Source organism: Ranitomeya imitator, chromosome 4 (genome assembly GCF_032444005.1).
Source record: "Ranitomeya imitator isolate aRanImi1 chromosome 4, aRanImi1.pri, whole genome shotgun sequence".
Taxonomy (NCBI): Eukaryota; Metazoa; Chordata; class Amphibia; order Anura; family Dendrobatidae; genus Ranitomeya; species Ranitomeya imitator.
The window spans coordinates 566,395,538-566,416,226 of record NC_091285.1 but is presented as its reverse complement, the minus strand read 5'-3'; the positions used below and the strand labels follow the sequence as shown (position 1 = coordinate 566,416,226).

Here is a 20,689-nt window from a genome sequence, read left to right as displayed (position 1 = left end):
AAAAATACGGTATATGATTTTCTGTGTTCCCGCCAAATATATAGATATTTTTGTAGGGGAACCAATTGCTATTGTTTGTTTCTGACCAAATACTTATTTTCCACCATAATATGCAAATAAAATGATAAAAAAACAGACAATGTGATTTTCTGGATTTTTTTTTCTCAGTTTGTCTCCCATAGTTGAGGTCTACCTATGATGTAAATTACAGACGCCTCTCATCTTTTTAAGTGGTGGAACTTGCACTATTGCCGACTGACTAAATACTTTTTTGCCCCACTGTATGTATTAAAGATGCATTTTCCATCTATATTTGGAGATGGATCCTTGACAGGATGCACACGAAGGCACTGGCTGATTCATTAAGAGGCATGCAGTCTGCATTAACTTGGCTGGTTGTCAAAAGAGGGGGGGGAAGGAACTCCACTACATTTTTTAAAATTATTTATTTAAATAATAATTTAAAAAAACTGCGTGGGGACCCCTATATTCTTGATAGCCAGCCTTGCCAACGCTGACAGCTGAGGGTTGCAGCAACCAGGTATGAGTTTTGCCTGCCAGGTTAATAAAAGTACAGGGGAGCTGACACCTTTTTTAAAAAAAATATTTATTTACAGCTCAGCTCAGGCACCAGCTGAGGAATGCTTCAATGCATGGATAATGTGTATATACCCCCATCACTGCCAACTCCACGATAACAAAAAGAACTACTTGCTGCCACTGCCAATTGTTTATACAGGCTGATTGGACACCCATTACAGGTAGCATATGACTTCAGGGGTGCGGTTTACAGAGCAAGAGAAACAAAGGTATTGCATTTTATAAATTTAATCCAGAAAGATTGACAGTGTTTATACAAATATACAAAGATGATACAAAATGTGAACAAAAAGATAAGATAAAAACTATTACATAAAATAAAAAGAAATAATGAAAGAAAATTACTAGACGTGTCACGGAAATGGCTCAAAGCTTGGTGGAGGGATGCACTCGGATTAGGAAAATGGGACACCCTTACAACGAACTGGGTCTTGTAGAATGACAGATGAGCCAAACCCAAATACTGATTTTTATTTGTTCAAGGTTATGCCCACATACCTCCCCTTGGTGAGCTTATGTGATTGTGGAATGTGCTGGGTCTGTTAAAATTTTATGAAATTCCCAACTTACAGGATCTCTTCACCCCTGGAGGTTACATGCGGTAGATATTGTTGTCAGATTTCTAATCACAGTTTTTCCTTTACACAGGTTCCAAACATGACCTGGATAGCATCAGTTATTGAGCTGTTATTACGTTGGATGAGTTCTAGCGCCCTTACAGTGATATGAGTGAATGCGTTCTGTTTGTACCTTGGCTACGATGCTAAAAATCTATCTCCCATAAATATCCAGTCAATGCAAACCCCCAATTTTTCATATCTGGACAATGAAGACAAAAAGTCTAGAACATGCTCAGAAAATTCCTTTGAACCAAGGATGCTTCTTCCTTGGCACACAGGAAGCCCCTTCTCTTCTCAGCCTCTGCATAAAAAGATCTCCTGCTTACTGTCTTTCTCCCCAGCAGATATCCTGTTTTAATCACCTGTTCATGGCAGGGGGTCTCAGCTTCAAAAGAGGTTGAAGCATAATCTCTATATTTATCCTGTTTTAATCAGTTTCTCTCTCCCTAGCTATAATTAGTCCCACTTCAAAGAAGGCTGGAGTGTCAACTTTTTACCAGTTATAATTAGTTTTCTCTCTTCCCTATATGTTCAACGGAAGATAGAAATCTCCCTGGAGATGTCTTATGGATTTTAAATTTTCCTCTATGACAAAGACCATTAAAAAAAAATAAGGATACCCCCAAGATATACATTGTTTTTATGGTAGCTCTCTGTAAAGTAAAGCACAGTCTACTGAATTCTCCTATAAAGCAAATAAAATAGTATGCAGGTGCATACCTGGCAGGAGGAGGCCAATCCCACCACACACACACTTTTGACCTCTGAAAAAAACAGAGTACGTAGAACTTTGTGTCTACGTAGAACAGAGGCCATATTAATTTTTGTCTTAAACTTGATGTTAAATTTGGTTGAGATCAAGTGCGATCCAACTTAACATCTGCTATGGGGTCTCGTATATATTTTTTCACTCTGTGAGAACGGCGGACACACAATTAGTGTCATATGTGCAGCTGCACAGGTCCCCAAAAGTTGCACGCACCTTTTCTCACAGACATATAATGGGGTGCATTCTGCTCCGTTATTGGACTACAAAGGGCCCATACACTGTTCTTGAGCAGGGGTCATCTTCTATGCTCTGACATGAGCCATAAATGAAGAGCCTATCTTGTGAGTAATATACCTTGACTAATTTAACAAATTAATTTTAAAGACAAATAAGGGCCCTACTTACAAAAGTATGTCACATGAGGAGTCCATCTATCATAATGAATCACAAACATCACCAAGTATGCAAAGTATGGAATTTTCCTCAACACAAATCTTTACCATGCAGATTGTTTATGGTTACTGAGATACAATGAGATAACCCATTCGGGGACTTCCGTGCTCAATGTCACGCACGTATACTAATAAAGCTTTTACGATAACACTTTCAATATATGGTTATATTAGCCCTTAGTCACCCAATAACTAATTCTGCCTTGATCATAAAGTGGCTTATTAGGTCTCAAAAAGGAACCTGTCATGTGCAGTAATGCTATTAACCTGCAGATATGGGGTTAATCTCCACCTTAAAAACATTCTGACATTGTGCGATGCCGACAGGGAGAGCCCCTCTGCTGCGAGGAAATTAACTTTATTTCCCCTGGCAGCGTTCGGGGTTCAGTCATGCGGGTGGTGCTGGCACGTCTCCGTGTGAAGAACGGCGGATGTAACTGCCATCCTGGCGCTGACTTACAGCCGGCTCTAATGCTGAGCAAACTGTCAGTGCTGGGGTGCGGTTACAGCTGCCATTCTCTATATACAAAGCGCTGACTGAATCCACGTTAGCGCCACACCTATGACCGGAAGCCAAACGCTGCTGGGGGGGGGGATAAAGTTCATTTCATCATGGCAGCGGGGGTCTAAGTGCTGGCGACGGACGGTGTCACCACGCTATTAACCTGCAGATTAGCCTGAGATATGGGGTTAATCTGCAGGTTAATAGCATTATCTTACATGACAAATACACTTTAAACTTAAAGAAGAGCAAAAAAATAAGCTTCCAAAAATTAGAAGAGAAATACTGTTTAATACCACAACTCCCGGTCACTGCTGTTCCAGAGGTCGCTCGCAGGTATCTGCTTACATTCCAGCAGTGATTACATGCCATGCAAACACAGTCACACATCGACTTTAGTAAATATTTGCAACAATCACTGGCATCTATAGGAGGGACACAGGCCCTTCATTGTTTGCCCATGCACAGTGGCATAAATAACGTCGTGACTGTGTAATAAATTGATGGGGACATGGTCTTGACGCCCATTCCCTCAGCTGATCGGCAACGGTGCTGGGTTTTCATACCCCACTGTTTAAAAGCGGTTACCCAGAATTAGAAATACAAGGATGTTTTCCTTCAGAAACACCATCGCCCTTGACAATGGGTTGTGTCTCGTATAGCAACTCAACAACATTGGAATGAATAGAGCTAAACTGCAATATTACAAACAACTAGTGATGAGCGAATAGTGAAATATTCAGATTCGTGAAAACCGGTAAAAAATAATTTCTAATATCCGTGTATTCGTACCGCACAACGAATCCAATGCAAGCCAATGGGAAACTCGAATATTTTTCTGCTGGAACCAACAAAAAGGGCTTGGGGCCTGGGAAAAAAGCTGAAATGGATGGGAAAGAGCTAAAACTAAATGGGAACAGTATGGAGAAGATGCCCGCATGCCTTTCTGACTCACATATGGTATCTGGGAATAATGTCAGACTATTGCGCCGGATTTACGGATTTATAAAAAGACCTACCAAACCTAATTTTTTTTTTTTAAAGGGAAAAATGTTAAGAAATATATTTCCTTCATAATTACATTTATATAACGCAAAATAAAAAAAAATAAAAATTATACCTCCACTTTAGCATACGTTCACATAGAGCGTTTTGGATTTAGTTTTTCTTTTAACATTTGTGAGGGCTCCCACTCCTATATTCGGGAAGACGCTCCCTCGTTCCAAATTGTTAGCTAGATAGTGGAACACATATTCCTCATCACTTTACAATGTCAACTAAAACATGCCCATTTGAATTTTGGGCTTTGCCGACCAACACCACCACGTTCACCTCCATGTCATTTTGTGGAAATCGCTTCATATTTTCAGAGGGCCAGCAGGTGCTGTGAAACCTGAGTTTTATGAGCTCCACAGTTCATTTTGCCCACCAGTAAGGCATTGACGTTAAGACAACTTCCAAAAAAAACAAAAACATTTGAGCTGCATTTAGGTTATGTTGCTGTCCTCTGCAGGGCTTATAATGTCGAAGGAAATCTAGCCCTTGTTCAATGCCTGTCAGCATTTTCTGTTGACAGGCATGTGCTTCTGTCCATTATGATTGCACCGGCCAAGTGTGCAGCTTGAACAACCAATAGTTAAAGGGCACTGAAGAATTAGGAACGATGCTGGTATAGTAACTTAAAGGGAACCTGTCACCTGAATTTGGCGGGACTGGTTTTGGGTCATATGGGCGGAGTTTTTGGGTGTTTGATTCACCCTTTCCTTACCCACTGGCTGCATGCTGGCTGCAATATTGGATTGAAGTTCATTCTCTGTCCTCCATAGTACATGCCTGCGCAAAGCAATCTTGCCTTGCGCAGGCGTGTACTATGGAGGACAGAGAATGAACTTCAATCCAATATTGCAGCCAGCATGCAGCCAGCGGGTAAGGAAAGGGTGAATCAAACACCCGAAAACTCCGCCCATATGACCCAAAACCAGTCCCGCCAAATTCAGGTGACAGAGTCCCTTTAAGTAGTCTTTCACCATCTTGGTCAACTTTCTCCCTTCTCGTCATAGTTACACCCACAGATAGCCTTTGCTGATGTGAAAATGGCCCAGTTGGTGGACATTCCCTCCCCCCTCAGTTGCACCTGGTGTGCATGGCCCTCCCCTGTAATCCTTGTGGGTGATCTGGTACCTCAGCCAACAGCGTTGTCTGAGGGTAATCATTTCAGCAATTCTTCCACAATGGCCCTCTGGCATGCATGCAATGAAAATGTCATGTCTGCCTCCGACATGAGAGAACAAACTTTATTCTTATACCATGGGTCAAGAAAGGTGCACAGCCAGTATTTCATGTTGGACAAATTGTGTTTCACGCAAGGGTTTTGGGAAAAGAAACTGGACATGAACTGTGCCATGTGTGGCAGGAAGAACACTAACCATACTGTTTTCCTCACAACACACCACCTCCTCGTCCTCTTCAGCCATCCATGCTGGATAGGCATAAAGCTGGGATTGGGAATCTCCTCTGTAGCGCAGACCAAAAACTCCTGTTCCTCCTCCTTCTGTTCCTCATCATCACCCAGTGTGGCCTGAGAATATTGTGTGAGGCTGGGCTGTGTGATATCAGCCACTGTAAAATCTTGCTCCACAGCCACCTGTCCACATTCAAAGCTTCCTCTTTGAGATTCTGCAGCGATCGTTTTAATGGACAGAGCAGTGGGATGGTTACACTGATAATAGAGCCATAAGCATGCATCATCTTGGTGCAGTACTAAAAGTATTGAAGAACCTCACATATGTCAGCAATCCACACCCACTCGGCTGAGTGTTACTCTGACGGGCATTGAGAAGCTGGAATTCAGACACTGCCCTCAGCTGCTCACTAATTGAGATGAGAGAATATGTTCAGCTTCCTCCTTATTCGGCAAGCTATAGCACTTACTGAATAAGCTGCAGAGGGAACCCCGATACCTGGATCACTCCTGCTGATCAGCTGTCTGCCGCCGCAGCTGCGAGTATCACGACTGGGTGAATTTCACAACACATGCATGGAAAGCCTGTTAGTTGGGTCCGAATAAGGAGGGAGCCGAACATATTCGCTCATCTCTACTCACTAATCCTTGCCAAAATATGAAAGGTCGAATTCCAGCGTGTGGGCAGGTCACAAATCAATCGCTGATAATGCAAATTAAAGCGTTGCTACAGCAAAGCTAGACTGGCGAAAGCCAGAGACGACTTTTGGAAATGTCCACCGACATGGCATACCTTGGCAAGTAGGTCTGGCAAGTCAGGGCATGTTTTTAAATACTGCTGTACAACCAAGTTCAACATGTGGGCCATGCATAGAACGTGTACCAGCTTGCCAGGTTTTAAAGCCACCACCAAGTTATGCCCATTATCCCACAAAACCAGACCTGGTTTGAGAGCCACTGATCGGTCTCTTCTGTTATCCCTTTCAATAGCTCAGCTGCATTTTGAGCTTTATCACCTAAACAGATGAGCTACAGCAGAGTGTGCTGCCGCTTCACCAAGGCAGTCCTGAAGATTTCCCAGCTGAGGAGTGATAGGGATGTTATTTGCGCTGAGGATGAGGAGGATGAGAGACAGGAACTGGAATATGAGGAGAATGAAACCCTGATGGAAATTGCACCCGCTGTTCTTGGTGTGGGTAAGGTGTGTGATGTCCCAGGCTTTGACGATGTCCCAGACTACACCAATTTCACCCAGTGTGCCATCAAGGAAATGTAGCATCCCTGTCTGCAAGAACTTGTCCACAATTCTGTGGTTAGGTGGACCTTCCCTGTGACTGCGTTGGTCAAAACACGACTGATATTGTGTAACGCTGGGACAGCACACCGGAAAAAAATAGTGGCGGCTGGGAATCGAGTACCATGGGGCTGCCTCCGCCAAGAGGCCATGGAAAGACTCAGTTCCCACAAGCTCAAAAGGCAACATTTCCAGGGCTAGCAATCTGGCAATGTCGGTGTTTAGCGTTTGGGCCTGTGTTTGGGAGGGTGGATATTTCTGATCCTGTGTAACATCTTGGGCAGGACAGCAGATTGGGAAGGCCATAACACAGGCGAAGGGGCAGTGGCTTCACCATCAGAAACAGATATCGTATCCATGCATTCCGCCCACCTACTGGGGTGCTTGGCTGCCATGTGCTTTTGCATGCTGGTGGTGCTAAGGTTAGCCATCTTCTTGCCACTTCTTAGCTTGGTATAGCAGATGCTGCAAATTACAGTTTTGTCTTTCAGAAAACTCCAGCCATGCAGGGGAACAATGCACTCTTGGCCTGTTATCTAGCTGGTGGGGGCTCACTGGAACAGATGATAAAGTTCTCCCTCTGGTCAAACTACTATCTCTTCTTGCCTGTTTTTGTGCTACAGATCCAACCATGTCTGCACTGCTGTGTTTGCAAGATGTGTCACTGTGCCAGGTTGGATCAGAAGCCTCATCATCGACCACGTCTTCTTCCAATTCATCAATCTGATCCTCCTTCTGAGTTGCGATTTTAGGCTGAACTGATGGCAACTGTGCGTCATGATTATCCTCCACCTCTTCAGACATGAATTGACCTTTCCCAGCGTGGCCTTCTCCTGACCATGCGTGCTCAAATGTTTGGGCATCACTGCACTCCACCCTATCATGACCCTCTTTTATGGTGCACATTGAGAGGCCTGAATAATTACAAGGGAACGTAAACATTTCCTCGGAGTGGCCAGTGTTGGGGGTTATATGTCTCCTGGGACTCTTGATGGGGTGAGGAAGGAGGGCCAGGTTGAGGATTCAGACTCCCAGCCTTTTGGCTACTACTGGACTGTGTGGAATACTTCATGGTGCTGCTTGTCAACACACTGGAGGCTTTGTCTGCCATCCAACCCACAACCTCCTTGCACTTGTCTGGGTTCGACAGTGGTATAGCGTGCTGACCAAATTTTGACAGGAAGCTAGAATGAGATACAGTCACATTCTGATCTGTCACATGGCCTTGGCAAGCACCACCACATCCACGTCCCTTAACGTCACCCTTTCTCATATTGAATGCGTTATGAAAAAAACATTTCCTGGCCTTAATTTTCACATGTACCCTCACAGAGGTGTTATGTACAAATTCCCTGTATCTATCAATGTGTGGATTTTTGTTTTCAGATATTAGCTTTATTACACACGGCAACAGCAGACCCATGAAAATTACAGGTACAAGTTTTGGTTACATATTTCAGCAAGCTTTGCACCAGTCGCACAACTGCTAGATAAAGATACGCTACTTATTTAACCAATAGAAAATTCGTTTTTTTATATCGCCTTTCTGACACATGGTAACAGCAGACTAAGAAAAATTATTGCCACCGTAAATTGTGACGTTTGCATATCTCTGCACGGTTTGCGACAGTCGCACCACTGCTAGATAAAGATACACTATTTATTTAACCAATATAACTTTTTTGATTTGTTATATCGCCTTTATGAGACATGCCAACAGGAGACTCAGGGAAATTACTGGTAAATAGTGACGCTTCCGTAGCTCATCAAGTTTTGCGCCAGTCGCACATAAATATTAGCTATTTCAGCAATAAGCGAGGAAAATTATTTAGCAATTAGCTTTTAAAAAGGAAGTTACTATATGCTGGCACTGCCAAATAGTATTTAGCTGTTAAAAAAAAAATGCTGGTACGCAGGATTATTATATAGCTTCAAAAAAATTGGTTTAGTATATGCCGGTACTTCCTAACATTATTTGGCTCTAAAAAGAGCTGCTTTGTATATTATGGTAGTGATAGTGAATGAACTCCTGCCTATCTTTCCCTGATCCCACAGTCTGTTCCTAAACTATACAACACCATGCAATCTAGCAGAGATCTCCAGCATGTACTTGCAATGATGATAACACCCAGGTGTCTGCCTTCACTCTTCCTCACACTAAATCTCTCCCTACGCTATTTCCACCTAACAAAGAACTAGTCTTCACCCTCAGTAGTTCATAAAAGTGCTTTTTGGAATCACATCCTCTCCCTATACACTACTTTCACTCTCCCTATGCTCAAACTACGCTCTCAGTACACTGTTTCTGTCTGCAATATGCACAAGATGGCGCTGTCAGGCATTAAATATCCCCTATGACGCTGTAAGGCCAGCCAATCACACTAATGTTCACCAAAGATGGCGCCGGCATTACTGTGATTGTCCAGCAAGCCCATGTTCATTGGCTGCAAATAAAGTGCCAAACATGCTGGGCGGGTCACTCAAATATACCGAGGTGAAGAGCAAATTACTCGCCGAGTAACGAATAGCCCGAATAGCGTACTATTCGTGTAAGTAACAAATAGTGTCGAATGTATTCGCTCATCACTACAAACAACCCAGGGTCAATATCAGTCATGTTTTTGTAATAATGGACAACCTCTTAATTACAGATGTGTGGATCACTTTGTGCAACAACGATCCATGGTCCAGATCATTGTTCTCTGGCATTGGACAGGAGCTGTGCGAATTTTCCTTTATGATCCCAGGCTCTGCTTATGATTAGTCGTGTTAGAGAAACGTCACCTGTGCACCATACACCACACAGATCATGCCAGGTCAGTGAAACAAAGAGATAATCCCTGCATGTGTCGAACAGCCATTAGACATGCAGCCACGGGGACTCGAACATATTTTTCGAGCACTCCAAGCACACAAGCATGTTCAAACAACACCTTATCAGAGCACGTTCGCTTATCACTGGTACTCAGCTGTCACTGGAACAAATATAACTAAGGCCTCATTAACATCCATGTTTCATGTACGTGTTCTATCAGTCCTTTTTATTGGATAGGACAAGTACCCATTATATTCATTAGGGGTGTTCACATGTCCGTGTTTTTTTTTCTGGACACAATCTGCAAAAAATGTCCTAAATTGTTCCAGAAATTTAATTATTGCTCCCAGAAATTTTTTGGAATTATACGTTTTGTTATACACATGTTTATTTCCTTTGTGTGTATTGGAACAACAACAAAAAACTGAGGAAAAAAAAGGTAAATAGGACATAATTTCACACTAAAGCCCAAAAATGGGTCAGGCAAAATTGTCGACACCCTCAACTTAATATTTGGTTGCACACCCTTTGGAAAAAATAACTGTAATCAATTGCTTCCTATAACCATTAACAAGCTTCTTACACCTCTCAACTGGAATTTTGGACCACTCTTGCAAACTACTCAAGGTCTCTCATAGTTGAAAGGTGCCTTCTCCCAACAGCAATATTAAAATCTCTCCACAGGTGTTCAATGAGATTTAGAGCCAGACTCATTGCTGGCCATTTCAGAAGTCTCTAGCACTTTGTTTTCATCCATTTCTGGGTGATTCTTGAAGTATGCTTGGGGTTATTGTCGTGCTGGAAGACCGATGACCTAGGATTCAAACCCAGATTTCTGACACTGGGCACTACACTGCAACCCAAAATCCTTTGGTAATCTTTAGATTTCATGATGCCTTGCATATAATCAAAGCATCCAGTGCCAGAGGCAGCAAAGCAAACCCAAAACATCTTTGAACCTCCTCCATATTTGACTGTAGGGACTGTGTTCTTTCCTTTGTAGGCCTCATTCCATTTTCGGTAAACAAGAAAATTATGTGCTTTATCACAAAGATCTATCTTAGTTTCATCTGTCCACAAGATTCTTTTCCTTAAGGATTTTGGCTTACTCATGTATATTTTGTTGAACTGCAGCCTAGCTTTTTTATGTCTCTGTTGTGTTGTTCCAATACACACAAAGGAAATAAACATGTGTATAACAATACGTGGGTAATTGGAATAATTTTCTGGGAGAAATACTTCATTTTCTGGAACAATTTCAAAGGTGCCAACACTTTCTGCCATGACTGTATAAGTCATGGATCAAAGTCGCTAATGCAAGATAAAAGAGTCTGTTAAGAATATAAAAAAAAATATGGACAGCACATTGATACCATCTGTGTGTTATAGGGTAGAAGAAGCTCACAGATTAGATGCATCACTGCAAATTAGATGCAAAACTGCCCCCAATAACACATGTAGAATCTGGGCAAAAATTCTGATATTTTTCAATTTTTTAAAACTGTAGATTGACAATTGACAAAAAGAAATACTTAGACCTGATTCATTAAGACTAGCTTTTCATACGCTAGGTACAATGATAGGTGTGCAGGAAAACGATGTGTAATAACTTGATAACACTTAGTGAATTCGGTACTCGTGAGACTTCGGCACTATCTTCAATGGAGCACGGTGACCCGCTCCACTGCGCAGGCACCAGATTCCAAGAACCGCAGTGTGAATGCATGATAACACACTGCGGGGCGGGATCTGGGGCCTCCGCTACATGAAGGCGCCGGTGACGTCATGACAAAGAGAGGAGGTGGCGCCCGAAGTAGAGAGGGGGATGATGGACAGCTGCGAGGTGGTTGAGTCATGTGGAGAAAACATACCTCCATGACTCAATAGAGGTATGGCAGGAAATTTATAAAAGCCATTATTTCAGCGTCCCTAGGGATAATAAACAGAAGAGCCACCTTCACAGAATTTAGCCTTAGTGCTGCTGAAGTTGGCTCTTTTAACCCCTTTCTGACATGGGACGTACTATCCCGTCAAGGTGGGGTGGGCCCCCATGACCATGGACGGGATAGTACGTCCAGCGCGATTGGCGGCGCTCACGGGGGGAGCGCCGCTGATCGCGGCCGGGTGTCAGCTGTTTATCGCAGCTGACATCCGGCACTATGTGCCAGGAGCGGTCACGGACCGCCCCCGGCACATTAACCCCTGGCACACCGCGATCACAGATGATCGCGATGTGCCGGCGGTATAGGGAAGCTTCCCGCAGGGAGGGGGCTCCCTGCGGGCTTCCCTGAGCCCCCCGCAGCAACGCGATGTGATCGCGTTGCTGCGAGGGTCTCACCTCCCTCCCTGCTCCCTCCAGCCCCGGATCCAAGATGGCCGCGGATCCGGGTCCTGCAGGGAGGGAGGTGGCTTCACAGAACCTGCTCAGAGCAGGCACTGTGAAGGCTGCAGCGCTGCATGTCAGATCAGTGATCTGACAGAGTGCTGTGCACACTGTCAGATCACTGATCTGTGATGTCCCCCCCTGGGACAATGTAAAAAAGTAAAAAAAAATTTTTCAAAATGTGTAAAAAAAAATAAAAAAAAATATTCCTAAATAATGAAAAAAAAAAAAAATATATTATTCCCCTAAATACATTTCTTTATCTAAATAAAAAAAAACAGTAAAAGTACACATATTTAGTATCGCCGCTTCCGCAACGACCCGACCTATACAACTGGCCCACTAGTTAACCCCTTCAGTAAACACCGTAAGAAAAAAAAAAGAAAAAAAAAACGAGGCAAAAAACAACGCTTTATTATCATACCGCCGAACAAAAAGTGGAATAACACGCGATCAAAAAGACAGATATAAATAACCATGGTACCGCTGAAAGCGTCATCTTTTCCCGCAAAAAACGAGCTGCCATACAGCATCATCAGCAAAAAAAAAAAAAAGTTATAGTCCTGAGAATAAAGCGATGCAAAAAAAATTATTTTTTCTATAAAATAGTTTTTATCGTATAAAAGCGCAAAACATAAAAAAATGATATAAATGAGGTGTCGCTGTAATCGTACTGACCGGAAGAATAAAACTGCTTTATCAATTTTACCAAACGCGGAACGGTATAAACGCCTCCCCCAAAAGAAATTCATGAATAGCTGGTTTTTGGTCATTCTGCCTCGCAAAAATCGGAATAAAAAGCGATCAAAAAATGTAACATGCCCGAAAATGTTACCAATAAAAACGTCAACTCGTCCCGCAAAAAACAAGACCTTACATGACTCTGTGAACCAAAATATGGAAAAATTATAGCTCTCAAAATGTGGTAACGCAAAAAATATTTTTTGCAATAAAAAGCGTCTTTCAGTGTGTGACGGCTGCCAATCATAAAAATCCGCTAAAAAACCCGCTATAAAAGTAAATCAAACCCCCCATCATCACCCCCTTAGTTAGGGAAAAATTAAAAAAATGTATTTATTTCCATTTTTCCATTAGGGTTAGGGCTAGGGCTAGGGTTTGGGCTAGGGTTAGGGCTAGGGTTAGGGCTAGGGTTAGGGTTAGGGCTAGGGTTAGGGCTAGGGTTAGGGCTAGGGTTAGGGCTAGGGTTAAGGCTACAGTTAGGGTTGGGACTAAAGTTAGGGTTAGGGCTATGGTTAGGGCTAGGGTTAGGGCTACAGTTTGGGTTGGGGCTAAAGTTAGGGTTGGGGCTAGGGATAAGGCTACAGTTAGGGTTGAGGCTAAAGTTACGGTTAGGATTGGGGCTAAAGTTACAGTTAGGGTTTAGATTACATTTACAGTTGGGAATAGGGTTGGGATTAGGGTTAGGGGTGTGTCAGGGTTAGAGGTGTGGTTAGGGTTACTGTTGGGATTAGGGTTAGGGGTGTGTTTGGATTAGGGTTTCAGTTATAATTGGGGGGTTTCCACTGTTTAGGCACATCAGGGGCTCTCCAAACGCGACATGGCGTCCGATCTCAATTCCAGCCAATTCTGCGTTGAAAAAGTAAAACAGTGCTCCTTCCCTTCCGAGCTCTCCCGTGTGCCCAAACAGGGGTTTACCCCAACATATGTGGTATCAGCGTACTCAGGACAAATAGGACAACAACTTTTGGGGTCCAATTTCTCCTGTTATCCTTGGGAAAATACAAAACTGGGGGCTAAAAAATAATTTTTGTGGGAAAAAATTTTTGTTTTATTTTTACGGCTCTCCATTATAAACTTCTGTGAAGCCCTTGGTGGGTCAAAGTGCTCACCACACATGTAGATAAGTTCCTTAGGGGGTCTACTTTCCAAAATGGTGTCACTTGTGGGGGGTTTCTACTGTTTAGGTACATTAGGGGCTCTGCAAACGCAATGTGACACCTGCAGACCATTCCATCTAAGTCTGCATTCAAATGGCACTCCGTCCCTTCCGAGCCCTCCCATGCGCCCAAACAGTGGTTCCCCCCACATATGGTGTATCATCGCACTCAAGACAAATTGGGCAACAAATGTTGGGGTCCACTTTCTCCTGTTACCCTCGGGAAAATACAAAACTGGGGGCTAAAAAAATAATTTTTGTGGGAAAAATTTTTTGTTTTATTTTTACGGCTCTGCATTATAAACTTCTGTGAAGCACTTGGTGGGTCAAAGTGCTCACCACACATCTAGATAAGTTCCTTAAGGGGTCTACTTTCCAAAATGGTGTCACTTGTGGGGGGTTTCAATGTTTAGGCACATCAGTGGCTCTCCAAACGCAACATGGCGTCCCATCTCAATTCCTGTCAATTTTGCATTGAAAAGTCAAACGGCGCTCCTTCCCTTCCGAGCTCTCCCATCCGCCCAAACAGTGGTTTACCCCCACATATGGGGTATCAGCGTACTCAGGACAAATTGTACAACAACTTTTGGGTCCAATTTCTTCTCTTACCCTTGGGAAAATAAAAAATTGGGGGCGGAAATTTAATTTTTGTGAAAAAATATGATTTTTTATTTTTACGGTTCTACATTATAAACTTCTGTGAAGCACTTGGTGGGTCAAAGTGCTCACCACACATTTAGATAAGTTCCTTAAGGGGTCTACTTTCCAAAATGGTGTCACTTGTGGGGGGTTTCAATGATTAGGCACATCAGGGGCTCTCCAAACGAAACATGGCGTCCCATCTCAATTCCAGTCAAGTTTGCATTGAAAAGTCAAATGGCGCTCCTTCGCTTCCGAGCTCTGCCATGCGCCCAAACAGTGGTTTACCCCCACATGTGGGGTATTGTCGTGCTCAGGACAAATTGTACAACAAAGTTTGCGGTCTATTTTCTCCTGTTACCCTTGGTAAAATTAAACAAATTGGAGCTGAATTAAATTTTTTGTGAAAAAAAGTTAAATGTTCATTTTTATTTAAACATTCAAAAAATTCCTGTGAAGCACCAGAAGGGTTAATAAACTTCTTGAATATGGTTTTGAGCACCTTGAGGGGTGTAGTTTTTAGAATGATGTCACACTTGGGTATTTTCTATCATATAGACCCCTCAAAATGACTTCAAATGAGATGTGGTCCCTAAAATAAAATGGTGTTGTAGAAATGAGAAATTGCTGGTCAACTTTTAACCCTTATAACTCCCTAACAAAAAAAAATTTTGGTTCCAAAATTGTGCTGATGTAGAGTAGACATGTGGGAAATGTTACTTATTAAGTATTTTGTGACATATCTCTGTGATTTAATTGCATAAAAATTCAAAGTTGGAAAATTGCGAAATTTTCAAAATTTTTGCCATATTTCCATTTTTTTTCACAAATAAACGCAGGTAATATCAAAGAAATTTTACCATTGTCATGAAGTACAATATGTCACGAGAAAACAATGTCAGAATCACTGGGATCCGTTGACGCGTTCCAGAGTTATAACCTCACAAAAGGACAGTGGTCAGAATTGTAAAAATTGGCCCGGTCATTAACGTGCAAACCACCCTTGGGGGTAAAGGGGTTAATTTAATAGGCCCTGAGGGGTGACAGGTTACCTTTAATGTGTTTGTGAACTTGGACCCATCAAAAACTTCTCTTAGGGTACATGCTGACGAACCAGAATAGCAGCGTTTTAAAACATTGTGTTCTACATTAGAAGCACAGTAGATGGGACTTATAGAAATCCCATGCCCACTGTGCTTCTATTTGACGCTGCGTAAACTCACCCTTGGTGTGGGTTTACGAGCTTAAGCATAGCAATTTTTGTTGCGTAGATGCTAGTTTCCGCAACAGAAATTCTACAATATAATGTATTGGATGCAGTAAATCTGCATTGTTCAATAAACACATGTGGATTTAAGTGCGCGATTAAACACAGCATTTTAGATGCTTCGAAAATATGCTGCATCCAAAGCGCTGCTATTTCCTGGTTCTGGGCACATATCTTAACCCCTTCATGACCTTGGGATTTTCCGCTTTTCCGCATTCATTTTTTGATCCCCTTCTTCCCAGAGCCATAACTTTTTTTATTTTTCCATCAATATGACCATGTGAGGGCTTATTTTTTGCAAAACAAGTTGTACTTTTGAACGACATCATTGGTTTTAGCATGTCGTGTACTAGAAAACGGGAAAAAAATTCCAAGTTCGGTGAAATTGCAAAAAAAGTGCAATCCCACACTTGTTTTTTGATTGGCTTTTTTACTAGATTCACTAAATGCTAAAACTGACCAGCCATTATGATTCTCCAGGTCACTACGAGTTCAAAGACACTAAACATGTCTAGGTTCTCTTTTATCTAAGTGGTAAAAAAAAATCCAAACTTTGATAAAAAAAAAAAATTGCACCATCTTCCGATACCCGTAGCGTCTCCATTTTTCATGATCTGGGGTCGGGTGAGGGTTTATTTTTTGCGTGCTGAGCTGGCATTTTTAATGATAGCATTTTGGTGCAGTTACATTCTTTTGATCGCCCGTTATTGCATTTTAATGCACTGTCGGAGTGACCAAAAAAACTTAATTCTGGCATTTCTAATTTTTTTCTCGCTACGCCGTTTAGCGATCAGGTTAATCCTTTTTTTAATTGATAGATCGGGCGATTCTGAATACGGCGATACCAAATATGTGTAGGTTTGATTTTTTTTATTGATTTATTTTGAATGAGGCGAAAGGGGGGTGATTAAAATGTTTATATTTTTTTAATTTTTTTTTACTTTTTTTTTTTACTTTTTGCCATGCTTCAATAGCCTGGGAGGCTAGAAGCTGGCACCACTCGATCGGCTCTGCTACATAGCAGCGATCATCAGATCGTTTCTATGCAGCAGAAATGCAGGTGTGCTATGAGCGCCGAACACAGGGGGGCGCTCACAGCAGGCCGGCATCAGTAACCTTAGAGGTCTCAAGGACCTCTATGGTTACCATTCTGACGCATCGCTGACCCCCGATCATGTGACGGGGGTCGGCGATGCGCTCATTTCCGGCCGCCCATCCGGAAGTGCCGGTGAAATGCCGCTGTCAGCGTTTGACAGTGGCATTTAACTACAGTAGTTAATAGCGGCAGGTGAATCGTGATTGTGTTCAAAACAGCTGACATGTCCCGGCTTTGATGCGGGCTCACCGCCGGAGCCCTGCATCACAGAGCGGTATCTGACGTACTATCCCGTCCGAGGTCAGAAAGAGATTAAGGCTATGTGCACACGTTGAGTATTTGCAGCGGATTTTTCTACTGAAAAAATTGTGTGTTGGCAGGAAAAACGCTACGTAAAGTTCAAGTGTTTTTGAGCCATATTGCCCCCTATTTATTTCAATATAAAAACACTGAAAGAATTGACATACTGAAGCCAGCTGTTTTTTGATTGTTGAAATTAAAATATGTCTAGGAGATGCAAATAGAAAAAATACACCCAGTAAAAAAAAAAAAAAAACTTCTGGTAGTCAAAAACATGAAAAGAGACCTCAGAGAACGACAAAACATACTAAAAAATGGTACTTTGGGCTTACAATATGGTAGGAAAAAAAACATTTCCCATTAGAAATACAGATGTTTTTGGCCACCTAAAAAACAAATGGCTGTGTAGATATAGCCTTACAGAAAATGCCTATCAGCTTTAAATATATGGCACCAAACTATTCTAAAGCAAGGCATGATTTAGATAAGCAATAGTCATACAAAGTAATGATCTCCTAAAAGCTTACTCAATAATGTTCTCATCCCAATTACATTTTGAGCAAGCACAATATAATGCATTTTTCTCCGTTGTCCTCACCTGTGGAGGTCTCCAATAGGGAAATCTTCTCATTAAGACATTCAATAGATTCTCCTCCTCTCTTCCCTGTAAAGGATGTGAATGCTCCTCCACATGCAAGTAGGTGAAGTCCTAATACTTGAATATCTTCCAGCAGCTCCAAAATCACCTGTCCAGTTACAGATTCACCTGCAGCGTAGCCATTTTTCCTTTCATTTTCAAGCACAATGTTCATAATAACTCGCCCGACCATTCTTACCGCAAAAGGTAAACTACAACATGATACATGAATGTATGGATGTCATGCAAGCCCTTCAAGGATACAGATACTGGGACTGTTTGCAAAAAATAGCAAAAAAAATTTTTTAGAATATGTTTCGTCTAAAAGTAATAAAAATGGTTGGTTTAAGGGGGCAAAAAGACCTCAGATAGGTCTGCGCTAAGTTTGGCGCAGTTACGCCTTAGTTGCAAAACTGTTAAATTTGCTGAGCAAATGACAAGATGATCTTGTGGATTCGAAAATGAGCTCTGGTCTGTTTCTTGGAAAAAGTCACCGCCGTCTGTCATCGAAACTATAAGTGCACACAACGCAAGAAAATTATAAGGGAAAACTTGTGACCACAAGTGAAAGAAGTAGGCTGAATACTAATTGTCATCTGACCATGAGTTGTAAAGTCAAGCTCAAAACAAGGGAAATCTGGTAGTGTGTGGAGATTAGCTGCTGCTTGCAAGATTGCCTAAGGGTGCGCGATAGAGATGAATGCTCCCGTCCTACTGCCCACTTATCCTCTGTTATTTTGAGCCCCTGAGGGTGGCAGAGTTCAGAGTGTAGGGAGAGATCCGTCTGAGCACTTCCCTGATATCACCAACCCTGCCTCACTCCTTCCTCTCAGCCTATTGATAGGTTGGATGTCTTCCTCCACCCACTGCTTCATTCATAGCACTGCGTGCAGAGTATGTGACACTGGAGCTGAATAGCTGACTGCAGAGCATAGGTTAAACGTTCTTATGTCGCAGGAGCATATGGGAAAGAGAAAGAAATGCTCTCAACGCCTATTAGTATCCGAAAAAAATAATTTTAGTTCTATTCAAATGTACAGGAATCTGACTGTTAATCCATCCTAACAAATAAATTATAGATCATTTTGATTGCTGTGTGGTCATGTGTATATATATATATATATATATATATATACCCATTTTGAAATTGAGCCCTTGCATATGAAAGCACACAGGCCCATCAGAGCAGCCAACCAGTTAAGAAATTCCAGGACAATCTGTAAAAAATAGGGCACTTTTTTCCCATGTCCATGAAAAAAAATTGTAGTTGTTCATGATTTTTATTAGAATCTGAAGAAACTTATACAGATTATTTTGACTGTAATTATCATCAGTTTAGAGTTTGCAGTGAATGCAGCTGATGTCTTCATATCAGAATTATGGGCTGTAGACATGGATCACTGATATCATAATGATTTACTATAGTTTTCCAATGTGTCCATAAAAATATTGTCTGTTGGTGAACCTTGATTTTTTTACTAAGCTGTCCAGAAAAATAAAATGTCAAGTTGCCAACCCTGAGGCCCATGTCACCTGTGACTAATAATGCCAACTGTACCTCCTTATAATAATGTCACCTGTGCCTCCTTATAAAAATGCCCTTTTATGTCTCATTATAATAATGTCCCCCTGTGCTTACTTATAACAGTAATAATAATTACTTTGCCCCCGATATCTACTTACAATAATAATAGTAATAAATAATAATGTACCCCTATACCTCATAATAATGATGATGATTATAATAATACCCCATGCCTCCTTATAATGATAAGCCCCTTATTGTGCCTCCTCATAGTAATGATCCCCTTTTTTACTGCTTTATAATAATGAAACTTTCATTGGTGCCTCCTTAGGATAATAATCTCCATCGTGTCTCCTTATAATAAAGATCCACTTTTTTGCCTTTATTAATGACCCCTCATTGTGCCTCCTTTTAATATTGATCCCTCATTGTGACTCCTTTGAATAACGACCCCTCATTGAGCTTCCTTATAAGGCTAGGGTCACCCAAACCTGTTTTCTCTCATTCGAGAAAATTGTTCCAATTATGATAATCACGCTTTGATCAGAATTTGATCAGAGTGTGATCTGATTCTCTCAAATGAGGATAAGATGGAAAAAAAAAGTCTCCATCTTCACCATTCTGTCAGTCCGAGGAAATTGGACTGTACATGGATGTCATCCGAGTGTGGTCAGATTTTTTTTCACAGATTCATCCAAATATTGGATGCAACTCGGGCATGCTGCAATTTTTGTTCTGGGGCAGACTCTGAGGATAAATCGGACACGTGCACGGCCCCATAACATTGGTACGAGTGCGATCCAAGGTTCATCTGCACGAGCCCTAATAATGATTCCTAGGGTTGAGCGACTTTTACTTTTTTAGGGTCGAGTCGGGTTTTGCGAAACCCGACTATCTCAAATGTCGAGTCGAGTGAAATCGGCCGATTATCGCATAAAGTCTGGGTCGGGATTGACCGAAACACGAAACCCAATGCAAGTCAATGGGGGAGCAGCGGCACTTTTGCGTACTATGAGGGGCCCTGTGCCAGTGACGTCGCCAACGGGTATTCCCCCCCCACCTGATGAAGGAACCTGCACTTTCATCTGCACCTTCCTCTTTGTCCCCGTGTAAGGTGGTATAGTATGCGGGAAGGGGAACCTCACTTTCAGCAGGGTCAGAATCTGGCTGTGTAGTGTGCAAGGGGAATGTAGTGGTCTGGGTCAATGTACCAGCAGAGTCATCTAGCACTGGCTGGGCAATGGGCAGGATGAGGAGGAAACACAGATATAGGCCCAAATAATAGTGGGCTAAACACATTTCAAAATTGGCAACAGGACTAACCAGGCGGCATTGCTTTGTTCAGTGGAGGACAACGGTAATGAGAGGCTGACACAGTGAGTAGGCCCAAATCAGTAAGTAGTCTAAATGCAGTTCAAAATTGGTAACAATA

The 20,689-nt window shown here is 42.1% G+C and overlaps 1 protein-coding gene across 1 annotated transcript in view; it reads right to left on the bottom strand.

Moving 5' to 3' along the window:
- Positions 1 to 18,402, bottom strand: part of ARRDC4 (arrestin domain containing 4) — a 126,711-nt gene extending 108,309 nt beyond the window's left edge. The window contains exon 1 of the mRNA XM_069766279.1: positions 17,694 to 18,402. Coding sequence (XP_069622380.1) covers positions 17,694 to 17,925 — 232 coding nt within the window. The 5' untranslated portion in view covers positions 17,926 to 18,402. The remainder of the gene's footprint in view (positions 1 to 17,693) is intronic.
- Positions 18,403 to 20,689: the final 2,287 nt, after the last annotated feature.